This window comes from Sceloporus occidentalis, unplaced genomic scaffold (assembly GCF_023333645.1).
Source record: "Sceloporus occidentalis isolate IW3139 unplaced genomic scaffold, rSceOcc1.0.p SCAF_164, whole genome shotgun sequence".
In the NCBI taxonomy this organism is placed as follows: Eukaryota; Metazoa; Chordata; class Lepidosauria; order Squamata; family Phrynosomatidae; genus Sceloporus; species Sceloporus occidentalis.
In genome coordinates this window covers 1,185,518-1,200,462 of record NW_028317144.1, presented here as the reverse complement: position 1 = coordinate 1,200,462, position 14,945 = coordinate 1,185,518, and the positions used below count along the sequence as shown (strand labels likewise).

The window sequence follows — 14,945 nt, the reverse complement described above, 5'->3', positions numbered from 1 at the left end:
AATTTTACTTACCGTAAATTCTTTTTTCCTTAGTGTAGTGTCAGTACCACGGGGTGTCGCTCTTCCTGGGACAAGGACCTAGAACCGAAGAGGTTAAGATACCTCCTAACCCCTCCTACTCCTCCCTATAAGAGCCCCGGAAACCCTCATACCTTCAGAAAGTACCAAGAAACACAAGATAGCTTGCAAAAAATAATTTTAATACAAAAATGCACAGGGAGGGATATATGTACTGACACTACACTAAGGAAAAAAGAATTTACGGTAAGTAAAATTACTATTTTTCCCGTCGTGTAGTGTCAGTACCACGGGGATATAGCAAGATGACCCCTCCTGGGTGGGGAAAAAACGGTCACGAGGTAACTGCCTGAAGCACCTTACGCCCGAAGTCAGCATCAGAGGAGGAGAAGATGTCTAGCCGGTAATGCTTGATAAACGTGTGAAAGGAAGACCAAGTAGCTGCTTTGCATATTTCTTCTGGAGATGCCGAAGACCTTTCAGCCCAGGATGTAGCCATAGCTCTGGTGGAGTGAGCAGTAATGCGGGATGAAAGAACCTGACCACTGAGAGAGTAGGTTAAGCGAATAGTATCGGAAAGCCATCGAGATATCGTGTGCTTGGAGGCCGCATTGCCTGTGGATCTACCAAAATAATTAACAAACAATTGATCCATGGAGCGGAAAAAAGCAGTGCGGTCTATATAAATTCGTAGAGCTCTGTGGACGTCTAAAGTGTGCCAGAGTGATTCTTCCGGAGTTGAAGGAGACGGGAAGAAAGAGGGCAAAATTAATGGCTGATTGACATTAGCTTCAGAGATAACCTTGGGCAAAAAAGAAGGTTTAACATACAGGACGACTTTATCTTGGTGGAAAATAGTAAATTCTGGAGCCGCGGAAAGAGCTTGAAGTTCACTGACCCTCCTCGCTGAGGTAATGGCCACCAAAAAAGCCGTCTTGAGGGATAAAAATTTTAGAGATACCTCTTCCAAAGGTTCGAATGGTTCAGAGCAGAGTGCTTGGAGGACCAATGACAAATCCCAGGAGGGAAAATGCGAACGTCTGGGAGGCCGTTGAATGATGGCAGCCTTAAAAAAACGCCTGACGAGAACTTGGGACGCCAACTCCGACAGGAGAAAATGACTCAGGGCTGAAACCTGTCCCTTAAGCGTCGAGACTGTGAGACCCGCTGAAAAACCTTCCTGCAAAAAATCCAGAACAGAACTTGTGGGGGGAGAAGAGAAATCCAAACCTTTGGAGACACACCAGTGGAGAAATTTATTCCAGACTCGAAGATAAATAGTGGACGTAGATCTTCGTACTGAACCCAAGAGGATTTCTGACATAGAATTGGAAACGCCTCTGCTCTGGAGGATCATCCTTGCAGCAGCCAGGCCGTCAATCTGAACTGCAGAAGAACATCCTTGGACAGGTTCTTGTTTTCCAGAAGATGGGAGGAAACTGGCAGCTCCCATACTGAAATCGCCATACTGAGCAGCTCCGAAAACCAACTTCGATTCGGCCAATAAGGGAGAATAGCTAAAACCCTGGCTCTGTCTACCCGAATCTTTAGGAGGATCCGAGGAATCATGGCTACTGGAGGAAACACATAAGCCATCTTGAAAGACCAAACCACTGACATTCCGTCTAGCAGGGGGGGATTGTCCTGCCTGTAAAGGGAGGCGAAAACTGGCAATTTCCTGTTTTGTCTGGTCGCCATAAGGTCTATATCTGGTAGGCCGAATCTTTGAACTAGGAGAGAAAAAATGCTCTTGTCCAGGGACCAGTTTGCTTGGGAGCAACGAGATCTGCTGAGATCGTCTGCCAGACAGTTGTCTACTCCTTTGATATGTGTCGCTGCTAAATCCTCCAGGTTTCTTTGGGCCCAGCACATGAGATGGTCTGAAAGGTCCTGTAGCCTTGGAATCCGGGTGCCACCCTGTCTGTTTATATATGAGACTGTGGTGGCATTGTCGGACTGGATTCTCACAGCTTTCCCCCCGTAATCTTGGACCGAAGGTCTTGAGTGCCAGGAACACAGCTTTCAGTTCCCGAAAGTTTGATGATTGGGCTTGATCGATTAAGGACCAACTGCCCTGACTGCAGAGGTCGAGTAGATGAGCTCCCCAGCCTACCTTGGAGGCATCCGTGGTGAGGGTGATCCAATGACGTGGTAGAAAAGATCGCCCTTGGGTGAGGCGCTCCTTTGCTTTCCACCAATTCAGCCGGAGTAAAACCTCCCTGGATACCGTGAAGGTAACATCTAGATCCTCCGGTCTCCTGGACCACTGTTGTAGGATGTCCCATTGCAGGGGTCTCAACTGCGCTTTGGACCAGCTTACTGCCGGAATACACGCTGTAAGACTGCCCAGGATACTCATAGCCAACCTGAAGGAAAGGGTTGGATTTTGTTGCAGAAAGGAAACCTGATTCTTTATCTTCTTGATCTTGGAGCGTGGGAGATAAAGTCTTGAAGAGACGGAATCCACTATGAGCCCCAGAAACTGGATCTTCGTAGTTGGAATCAGGTTGGACTTTTTGTAATTTATGATCCAGCCGTGTTCCCCCAAGCATCGGGTCGTAAAGCTGAGATGTGCCCGGAGCTCCTGAGAAGAACTTGCTTTTAGCAGCCAATCGTCTAGATAAGGGACGACTGTGAACCCCTCTTTCCGTAAAGCCGCTGCAATAGGAGTTAAAAGCTTTGTGAAGATCCGAGGAGCTGACGACAGGCCAAAAGGGAGAGCAGTAAACTGGAAATGACGAACTCTTGTCCCGACTCTTATGGCAAACCTGAGATATTTCCTGGAGGCTATGGCGATAGGCACATGGAGATAGGCATCTTTTAGGTCTAACGTAACCATAAGGTCCCCTTGTCTCAACAGGCGGGTAACCGTGAGAATGGATTCCATTCTGAAGTGACGGTAAGGAATATACGCATTGACTTTCTTTAAATCCAGAATTGGACGGAAGGACCCATCCGGCTTTGAGACCAGGAAGAGACGGGAATAAACTCCCTGAAACTCCTGATACTTTGGAACAGGCTCTATGACACCCTTTTTTAGAAGGGTAAGGCTTTCGGCCAACAGTGCTGAGTTCTTCACCTGAGAGGGGTAACACGAAATCAGGAACAGAGGACGAGGAAAACTGGAAAACTTTATCCTGTACCCGTCCGCAATGATCCTGAGGACCCAGGAATTGTTTGTGGTTTGCCTCCATTTTGGTAGGAACCATTGCAGACGACCTCCAACACCGTCAGAACTTCCTACCCTCTGGTTTCTTAGGGTGTTCCTGAAACTTTCTCTCGTGTTGTTTACGAAAGGCTTGAGTCTTGAAAACTGGTTGAAAAGGCCTGGAAGGTCTATACTGGTATCGCTTGTTCCATCTGCTTTTCCTATCCTGAGGAAGTGCCTTTTTAGTATCAGACATGTGTCTGATCAGTTCCTCCAAGGAAGAACCGAATAGCTTGGTTCTTTCAAAAGGCAGATCGCATAGAGTAGATTTGGAGGCAGTATCTGCTGCCCAGGAACGTAGCCATAATGCCCTTCTGGCAACGGAAGACAAACCCATGTTACGGGCTGAAAGCTTAAGGCCCTCTTCTGCAGCTTCCAGCAGGAAGCTATTAGCCAGTGTCAGGTTTTTAAATAGTTTAGACAAACCTTCATCCATAGATTCTGAAAGACTGCCCTCTAAGGACTGCAACCAGACACCCTGCGCTTTAGCCACAGATGCGCTAGACAACGCCACTTTACACTGGAATCCAGATGATTGGTAAATACGTCTGCAAGACGTTTCTGCCCTCTTATCCATAGGATCCTTAAGACCAGCCACTTCACTAATGGGAATGGTCGTACGTTTGGAAAGCTGGGCTATCTGGACGTCTACTTTAGGGATATCTTCCCATTTATCATCGCCCTGAAGGTAAAAAAGCTGCTTAGAGTGCTTTGATATAAAGGCTCTTTTGCCTGGATTATTCCACTCTCTATACATGAGATTCTGCATGTGAGATAACATGGGCAACCCTTTGGGGTGCGCTGACAGGTCTGAATCCTGAAAAAGCCGTGAGACTTCCTTAACAAATTTACGCAGCTCCTGTGGAGGAAAATTGGTCTCATCCTCTGACTCCCCACTAGATGAAGCTGAATAGGATGAACAAGAAACCTCCCCAGAGGATAAATCAGAATGAGGGGATAATACCCTCTTACGTTTGTGGGATTTAAGTTTAACGGGTTCCACAGGTGTAGCTGCTGCTGCTTTAAACGTTTCAAACGTTTGCGCCAGGTTGTCCTGGAACCAACCTAAAAAAGACTGCATGTCTTTTTGTTTTTCTTTTGCCAAACTCTCAGCAGAGCAGGCCTTGCAAAATTTCTTCTTACAACCATCCGGCAACGGAGTGGCACATTCAGTGCACGATAAATGTTTGGTTTTAACCACAGCCTTTTTTGGAGCAGGTGTAAAATATTTCTCTTTATCCGGCTTATCTGGTGAAACCGGACCAGACATCTAATATAAAACACACAAAAAAAAAAAAATTTTTAGTAGAAAATATACAGGGCAGAGGATTTGACAGGGTAAGATTAACCAAATCCTACCTTACAACTCCTCAATCCGTGTGGGGGGGCTGGTGACACGGAAATCCCAGTGTTGACAAGCTCCTCTGCTGTCAGACTGGGCAGCACAGCTATATATATGCGAAAACCAGTTAGTTTTCGCGCCCTGAACAAGAGAAACTGAATCACGCATGCTCAATAGCGTGTCAGTACTCTTGGTGGAACGCAGCGCCCTCTGGCGTGCGTTCCACCGCTGTGCGCATGCTCCAACCTGCCGGCATAAGAGCGCGGCGTCTAAACGGCTCCGTAACGTCCGCCGATGCGGACGTTACTCCTCGCTCTGCTCACCACCCGGGGAGCAATCGGAGGGAACCCCCGGACACAACCCGTGTGCCCCACCAACGAAAAAAACAAGGTCCGTCCCTGACAAGGGACAAGGAAAAAACTGAAGGTATGAGGGTTGCCGGGGCTCTTATAGGGAGGAGTAGGAGGGGTTAGGAGGTATCTTAACCTCTTCGGTTCTAGGTCCTTGTCCCAGGAAGAGCGACACCCCGTGGTACTGACACTACACGACGGGAAAAACACGGTGGTCGGCTCAGCACATAGACCTTAGCAGGTCATTTTATTCTTTATTCTTATTCTTTAAGAAGCCAATGTCACGTCTATGGCTACATGTACTTGCTTTTTGTGGAATTAGGGAATTATTTCTGGGAATGACTTGGGCATTCAGTAATATTAGAAATAACACTTCTAACCTTACACTTAGTTATAAAAGCATTACATTTTATTACATAAAATAATCCCCTTTAACTCCCACCTATTACTGCAATTTAATCACCGCAAACAGAACCCATACAGGTCTTAAGAAAAACAGAATCTACAGAAGAACAAGGATATCCCAAAATTAAGTTGTGTTATCGGTGGCACTTTAGTGAATAAAATGTTTGGAATACATCCATGCGTGTTTTGGAAATACCACCTTGCTTACAATAACATTTTAGTAGAGGCTCTTCAGACACGGTCACCCACCTTACACGCTAAGCATCACGAGGTGGCCATGTTGGACAGTGGGGCAGCTACCCAGACAGTGCCCAAAAATCATGACTGTCCCGTAAAAAAAAACAGGACTGTTTCAAAACGTGTCCAAGTAGGAGTGAGATGTAGTCTTTGTAGCCAATACAGTAAACTACTGCCTCGAACACGAACGTGTATTTAAGCATTTTAGTTATTCCAGCGACACATTTATACCCAATTTAAATTTACAAGCTTTCTCTCTCTATTCTTTTCATGTAATTATAAACAGAAGCTTGATTAGGAATTCCAATAGTACAGTCTGTGAATAAATAAGCTACATACTCATTTAGTCATGCCGAAAGCACTTTAAGGATTTCTGTGGTCAATGCGAGCCAACTACTGCTTTGGTATCAGCAGACTTTGTTAAAACATGTCCCCAATTTTGTGACCCCTTGTAAATTATGCTAAAAAGCCACAACATACATAGAAATCCAGGGTATTTCAATGTTATTAGGCTTTACAACTCCCTCCTCCCCCAAACATAGGTTGATCTTTTCATGGCATAAGCGCTGCTCTGATAATCTAGGTCTTTATGCAAGCACAAGCAAATATTTACCCCATCACAAGCTCTGTTAGACAGCTTCTTAATATTGCCAGGTTGGTGCAAAGTTTTAGAAAGGACTATGTATTCACTAAAGGGAGAGTTGTGAGGAGAGCTGTATTCTTCTTGGTTCAATGTTCATTGTAAGGACTGAGCTCGGGCAGCCAAGTTCTTCTTGCAGCAGGAGCTCACAGGGTTTGGCCCTTTGTAACGTATAGTGATGTGACGGAGCCAAAACACAACTCTCCTCCAAATTCCCCTGACAACTTTAGTAAATAGACCTCAAAGTGATCTTATCAACACAGAGACCAGTTGAATGTTGCAACAAAATGGAACTTTAGGTTGCTTTGATCAACGTTCAAGCAATATCTTTGTAAACTCTCACACTTGCACTAAGGCTCTACAAGCTAAACCTGTTCAAAGTTATAACCGGGTGAGGGACTTCGCATTTCTCAAGTAGGAATCGGGTATAATCATTACTGCATTCTAAATCAAACAGTAAAAGATGCTATACAGAATTTGTCAGACTTGCTTGTACTCTCTAAACATAATTAGTTCTTGAAGGGTATGTATAAAAGGTGACTTTGGTGCAAAGTTTGAAAAAAGTCTTACCACCATTGAATAACTGGGACAAATCATTGTTATTGATGCATGCCAGTGGTTGCTATGGTGATAGGACTTTTCCATAATTGCATTAGAATCAGTTTTTATGCGTAACCCCCCCCAAATAGTATGAACAGAAATAAAAATGTGTTTGTGAAGCATATTACTGCCATCAACAGTTCTTAACAGATACTTACGTTGTACTGATGGTTAGCCACAGGTCTATAGTTCGTTGTTACAGCCTTATCTATTTGTTGCGATTGCCTTTTTGGTTTGGAGGATTCTTCTATCTGCCGTCTAAAAAAAAAAAAAAAAAAAAAAAAATGAAATATAAAAAAATTATAAATCCCTGCATATGAATTCTATACAGCAATCATTTCTGTAAGACTAAAGCCACAAACATAAGGCACACTATTACGAGGAGCTGATCACAATTTAACCAAAATATCACACTTTAAGATTGGTGAAAATGACTTCATCTCATCCCCTGAAGCTGTTGCATGGTATCCTGTCCCAGAATTATTTACACAGAGACTGTGGTTACATGAAACATTCTAGCTTATGTATCTGTAAACTGTAATTATTCATATTAATGTAAAAGTATCTCATGCGCATAGCGCCAGCGGAAAATGAAAAAGCAGTAACTATTCCGGTGGCGCATAGAAAGATTTCTTTGTGAACCAAAATACCGCCAAAGAACAAACATGGCTGCCCAGACATTCATGGGAATAACGCAACGGAAGCTAATTCTAAACACAATGAATAATTATTTTGCTTTAGTGGATTGTCTTGAACAAGATATTTTAATTTGTTGGGGGTTTTTTTCAACCAGATTTTAAAGTGTTTTTTTCTAGATATTGGTATTAAATAACTGGAATAGATCACTCTAACAGGTTCACCAAGAGAGCTGTAGTAACTCCCAGAGATCACCCAGATGTATCCTCCTGTTGTCCCCGGAATCACTTCCAGCACCAGTCAGCATGCGCACCTTGGAACCCTGCTATGTGTACCCAATAAGTAGACACAACTACCTTGAATTGAGAACAGCAGGAACGAAGAGTTTATTGTTGTAAAACATAGACTGATATAGCCACAGAACTTCATTAACATAAATCAACATTGATAAACAGGTACATGTAGACAACCCAACCTTGAATCCCCTTTAGCTACTGAATATCCCCCTGGTAGCCATCCTGTTAATGGGATTACTTTGCACAATGGAGTTCCTGCCTGTTTGGCCGCCAGGCTGGAGCCATCTCTGAGTACCTTGGGCTCCTGTATGACAGCTCATTCTGTCACAATCACAATACTGATGAAGCCATCTACATAATGAAAGCTAAAGATTGGTACCCATTAAACTACCGCAAAAGATTACATTTGCAATTCATTAAACAAAAATCCCATGGATTGTAAAAATGGGGAAAAAGCCAATTTAACAGTATTCGATTCTCTAGTCCGTTTCACACGGCCGTTCATAATAAATGTAGGGGTTACTTTAAGTTCTTCACTGGGATTTTATATAAGTAGCGTGTTTTGAACCTGGCATGGCTTCCACTACCTTAAAAGACAACTGGTCAGATGTCACTGTGAACAAAAGGCCTGCACATGTACAGATGTACACTGCAGAGACGCACACGCATGTGTTTAGATTGCAGGTGGGCAGAAACTATATAATGCTTGGCAAAAACACGCTTTAACATCGCACATCTTCTTTAAATAGATTAGACGCCTTTTCAAGCGCATGAAATCCGATGACTTTGTAAAGCTGCAACTTTGCCCAATTATGTGAATATAATAGAATACTCCGGATGATCAAAAAGCATTATTCCTAAATTACTAAATTAACCCCTTCAGGAGCAGGGGGTTTTCATACCATAAGGAGCTGTTCCATTTCCCCCATATGATCATTCAAATTACACATTGCTTTCTAAAGAACATTTCGTACGGAGTTATTAAAAACTAGAGAGAAAAAGGAAATACAAAAATCTATAAACGTTGTGCTATGTAAATCACCAAACTGGTTGACAAAAATAGCTTTAAATGTTCTAATTTAGAGACAGAAGTCTCTGCGAGTTCTGCTTGGCTTTTGCAGTTGCATTTAGATTGGACACACAAGCGAATCCTGAGCTGGGGCGAATCTCCTAAGTGACATCTCTAAGTGAGGAGTTACAAGCAAAGAAGGAGGGTAAAGTATAAATCCTTGTGATTCCATATATTTATATATATATACATTGCACCTTACTGTCTGTTTTTGCCAGTTATTTGAGCTATCCCCATTGCCAAGATGTCCTCCATGTTTGACAATGCGGTCAGGTGTACATCTTGCTCAATGTATGCAATCCTTGATCAGCGCTTCGAGGGTGCATATTGCTGTGCGAGATGTGTGCGGGTTGCTCATTTGGAAGCACAAATCCTGAGTCTAGAGGAGCAACTGGCAACACTGAGATCTATTGACAACTTGGAGAGGAGTCTGCTGCTCACTGAGCAAGCTCTCTCGGGGGTAAAGGTGGGGGAGGATAGTGGGATGGAGGTACAGGACAGTCGGGCAGCTAGCTGGGTTACAGTTAGAAGGCGGGGTAGGGGGAAAAGCGCCAGGGAGGCTAGTCCTGATCTAGCACACCCCAACAAGTTTGCCCGGTTGGCAGATGAGGGGGATGTTAGTTCAGAGTTAGCAGTACTGCAGCAAGTCACTGCCTCTGACCACCAGAGGGGTGTCTGCTCCAGTAAGGAGGGAAGGAGGAGCACAGGGCAGGCCAGACAGGTGCTGGTAGTGGGGGACTCAATTATTAGGGGGACAGACAGGGCGATCTGTCACAAAGACCGGGATCGCCGAACAGTGTGTTGTCTGCCTGGCGCTCGCGTTCGGCACATCGCGGACCGGGTTGACAGATTACTGGGGGGGGGGCTGGAGAAGACCCAGCAGTCATGGTGCACATTGGCACCAATGACAAAGTGAGAGGTAGGCGGAGTGTCCTTAAAAATGATTTCAGGGACTTAGGCAGCAAGCTTAAGGCAAGGACCTCCAAGGTAGTATTTTCTGAAATATTACCTGTACCACGTGCCACACCAGAGAGGCAGCGGGAGATTAGGGAGCTAAACAAGTGGCTCAGAAGCTGGTGTAGGAAGGAGGGGTTTGGGTTCATGGAGAACTGGGCCGACTTCTCTGTCGGATACAGGCTCTACGGATATAGGGACGGGCTGCACCTCAATGGGGAGGGTGCAGCTGTGCTCAGGGAGAAGATGGCCAGAAGGGTGGAGGAGTGTTTAAACTAGGTAAAGGGGGGGAGGGAAACTACAATATAGAAGGGGAAGATAGTGTAGATAGAAAGCTGGGGCTTATAAATGTACCTGGGGGTGGAGCGGAGGGAGGGGTTAGAATAGTCAATAGGGATAGGCTTCATAGGGAAAAAAACCATACACCTCTAAATTGTATGCTTACTAATGCCAGAAGTCTGACCAATAAAACTGACGAACTGGAGTTAATAATGTCTGAAGAAAACTATGACATAGTGGGTATAACAGAGACATGGTTGGATGATAGCTATGACTGGGCGGTTAACATACAGGGTTATAGTCTATTCAGGAAGGATTGAAAAAAACAAAAAGGGGGAGGAGTTTGCCTTTATGTAAAGTCCAGCCTAAAGGCCACACTGCGGGAGAATATATGTGAGGGAAATGATAATGTGGAGTCATTATGGGTAGAAATATATGGAAAGAAAAATAATAAAATACTGATCGGGGTTTGCTATAAGCCACCAAATATAATGGAAGCAGCAGAAGATCAATTATTAAAGCAAATAAACAAGGCAGCAAATCACAATGAGGTGGTTATTATGGGGGACTTTAACTATCCCGACATAAACTGGGAAACAGAGACCTGTGAATCTCATAAAGGAAACCGGTTTCTGACTATAAGTAAGGATAATTATCTGTCCCAAATGGTACAGGACCCGACCAGAGGGGGCGCCCTACTGGACTTAATATTAACCAACAGACCTGACAGAGTAACTAATGTGCAGGTCAGGGGGCATCTAGGAAATAGTGATCACAATATGGTACATTATAACTTTTCCTTCAATAAGGGAACTCTTAGAGGAGCCACAAGAACCATGAACTTTAGGAAGGCAAAGTTTGATCAACTAAGAGAAGCCCTTAACACTGTAAATTGGGAAAATGTCCTCAAAAACAAGAGTACAGACACTCAATGGGAGATTTTTAAGGATATCTTAAATTCTCACTGTGAAAGGTACATACCGTATGGGAATAAAAGAGTCAGGAACAAGAGAAAACCAATGTGGATAAATAAAAATGTAAAGGGGGTAATAAATGGCAAAAAAAAGGCATTTAAGCTACTAAAACAGGAAGGCAGTGAGGAAGCACTAAAAAGCTATCGGGAAAAAAATAAAATATGTAAAAATCAGATAAAAGCAGCAAAAGTGGAGACAGAAAGACTCATTGCCAAAGAGAGTAAGACAAACCCCAAAATGTTCTTTACCTATATAAATAGTAAAAAGGTTAAAAATGAAAGCGTTGGCCCCTTAAAAAGTAATGAGGGAGAAGTTATAGACGGGGATCAGGAAAAAGCTAATCTATTAAATAGGGCTGCAACAACTAATCGATAAAATCGATAATAATCGATAATGAAAATCGTTGCCAACGAATTTAATTATCGATTAGTTGAATCGATTTTTATCGATTATTAAATGAGGGTTTTTTCAGAGCAAACGCCCTAAATTAACTCCCACCTCCCCTAACTTTCAGTAGCCCAAATATTAATTTTATACTTACAGTTAGATGAGTGTCACAGCCATGTGGTTCTGGCCTTCTGGGAGAAGGAAGGGGGCGGGGCCAGTTGTCACAGTGATTACAGGGAGGGATTGGTAAGTAGGAGCTGCTGCTGCGAGTCACTAAAACGGATTATATAATGTGAAGAAGAGGAAACCACTGCTCTTCCACGAACTCCCTTTAGTGGATTTACCCTAGTAAATGAAATGGTCTGCAATATCTTGTTTAAGGACACAGTCATTGATTTGAGTATTCTAAAACTGAAATTCACTACCTTTTCTAACACCGCATTCCGCCAACTTTTTATTTCCTGTCTCGCCTACCTAAACCCCCTACTCATCTCTCCAACTCAATTACACATAAAGGGCAGTAGATAAGCAACCAGTTCGAGTACAATTTCAATCATCTTTCAGAGCGTATATGTGGTGATCAGTTCCACCACTTTATTTATTAAATGCGAATGCCTTCACCAGCCAGGTCTCTGCTTAGCTCTAGTTCAAGTGAACAGACAAAGCCTTAAGTGGTTGCCAACGTCTCTAGCCTTGCTAAACGCATGTGGCTCTACACCAGCTTGTTGCCAGCATTTTAACTAAAGAAAAGACATGGAGGAAAATGTGATAAGTATAGAGTGTGGACGAGGAATTATTATTTACTCAGCAATCTCCTATGTGCCAAAACCACTTTATTTATGGTGCGCTGCTTGATACTGCTACTTTAAACTAGCAAAAGAAAAGCAATAGAAAAGACTACGCTTGGAAATCATGCTATTTCGGCAAAAGGCCGGAGAGCGTTACGCAAAAAAGGGGAAAAACAGACTTAGAAAGTCTAACTTGGGACCTGACAGCAAACTGGACATTACTGTATCTTGTACCATACATTCCCATTAAAACACCGAACCATCACTCTTTTATCCTGCATTTTGGTGATGCGCGGTATAAGTGTTAATAAGAGCCTAGAGAGTGTGTTAAAACTAAAAACCACAGCTGCTATAAGGTTTTTATCCAAATAAAGATCAAAGAAGCTGCTTAGATGCATTATGACAATGACAACAAACATTCACTCCCTCTAACCCCCACTTTCTCTCCTCCTCAAGACTGTCTAGGAGCACTCCAAGTAGTATAATAACCATACATTTGTTATCTAATGGACAACGCCTTACACCTTATTCATCCATTTATGTCAGGTATATTTTGCAATGTTTGGATGTTAAAATAGTTTAATGGATAAGGCACATGAGTGTCCAAGTTAGTAGTGGGGCACCACAGAGCACAATATTTAAACTTTTTTTTTTTTCTTTAATTCGTGGTTGACACAAAATGTCTTTTTGCAGATATAAGATTCTGCTTTTATAGTAGAATAAGCCAGAAGGTCTAAAAGTTAGAGTGTGGCAGCTGTCATTTTATTTACATAAATGCAAAATAATGCAATTGGTATATAATAATCCCAAAGCAAAATATTAGATTGGGGTTACTCTTCTGTAAAAAAAGAAGAGAGGGGACTCGGGAGTAGCTATTTCTAAAGACTTAAAGGTAAGCATGTAATGCGTTGGAAAAAGCAAGTATGGTGCTTGGTTGTATAGCGAGAGGCAACAGTAGCAGAAACATAGGTGGTTCTAAACCTTTACAGATCTCTGGTCAGACTCCACCTAGAGTATTGTGTACAGTTCTGGAGATCCCATCTCCAGAAGGATATGGACATTCTTGAGATAATTCAGAGCATGGCCAATAAAATGGTCAATCTTTTGCAGGATAAACATCATCAGGAAAGACTATGATCAGGATCTCAGTATGTGTAGCTTGGATGAAAGAGAAAGATTAGAAACACTACTTAAAGTGCGGGAGAGGTGTTTATTTCAAAAGGAGGAGAAATGATAGAACAAGAGGGCATAATCTAAAGTTAGAGGGTGGTAGATAAAAAGCCTTCTGGTAGAAGTTGAGTCTACAGTGAGGGGACCTGTATGAGATAGGCATATGGCTAGCCTGGGCCACTCAAGGGCTGGCTAAGGCTCGAGTTTCTTTTACATCAGAAAAAACATTCTGACTAGATGGGGTAAAATTCTATGTTCTTATTTACAGACAAACACATCAGTTCATAGCTTTAGCATAAATTCACTGGTGGTGAAAGCTTACATTTCTAATGCTTCTATGAAAGGTTGTGGAAACAATAAAAAAAAATGAAGTGTCTTTATAACCACAGGAAAGGTCATGTTATGATGATCTGCACTTGTTTAATCGAATAAAAAGGATTGAGGCATCCCTTTTCTTATATTTCAAGATGACAAAAAATATGATGAAAATGCCATTCTGGCTCTCGCACTGAATATATTTCCTCAGTTACTCTAGTTATGTGTTAAGTGAACAAACCTCCAGGGATTTAATTAGTTACATTTTATAGCATACCCCCATTACCGCACTCACAGATTGAACAGCTGCCTCATCTCGATTCCAGGGAAGCTTGGACTGCTCGCTGTTATGATGCTAACAGAAGACCACAATTTGGTCTTAAGGGAGAAAGACCTTTAGATCTTTAGTCACAGTCCATCAAAGGGCTTATGAATCACATTTTTTTAACTAGCTTACTTTTTTTCTGAGCTATGTTTTATGGAATTCGTGAAGTTTCATAGATCTTTAATATGCCAATATACCCAAAATGCTTATTAGCATTTTAGCAACTTGAATGAAAGTTTGTTTTGAAATTTTATGAAAAGTGTTGGAGTAAAGGAGGAGCCGGGGACAACAATCAGCTGCTTCTACGGTGCAAGATGCTCCAGAGTTCTCAGAGTAGACCGTCTGCTGTTTATCTGATTTTGAAGAGTGAAGAACACAAGCCTGCCGTGGAGACAGCGCTCAAACTCCAGTAAGAATGAGGGCTGCATGACTTTATGGTGCGTTAAAAGGTGAAAAAGGGGGGATTACCCTGACCGTATCTAAAATGGATTTTAACTGGTCGTCAAGTAGGACAAAGTCAGGGCTTGGCAAACCCCAGGTTACCATAGCGACAAGGATTTGCTTTCTAGTGCCTAGAGCTTTACATGCTGGACACTAATTGGCTCTATACAAAGCCGGGTTGTGTCCAGCAGCGGTCTGTATACAGCGCCAACTCTCCCTCTCCACGCATGGCTCAGCGCCAGGGGCTCAGCAGTGACAGGCGATGTGACATCTGGTGATTTGGCAGCAGTAGTGCACCTGTTTCTGGCTCCTGCATTTTATGAATGGCTTCCACATGTGCCGGGAACATTTCAAGCCCTAGACCAAGTTAGTTTATTACTCACAATGCAACAAGAAAAACTCTCCCCACAACCGCTATCATTTTTAGTATTTTTTAAGATATCCTTCTTGGTCAGGTCTGTAGCCTACACACATTTATACATTTTTCAATAGAAAACAAGCTTAAAAAAAT

General features: G+C 42.8%; 1 protein-coding gene across 1 annotated transcript in view; it reads right to left on the bottom strand.

Annotated features, from left to right (window-relative positions):
- Positions 1 to 14,945, bottom strand: part of LOC149279490 (general transcription factor IIF subunit 2) — a 76,277-nt gene that overhangs the window by 17,151 nt on the left and 44,181 nt on the right. The window contains exon 7 of the mRNA XM_089501117.1: positions 6,959 to 7,058. Within this exon, the coding sequence (XP_089357243.1) occupies positions 6,959 to 7,058 (100 nt within the window). The remainder of the gene's footprint in view (positions 1 to 6,958; positions 7,059 to 14,945) is intronic.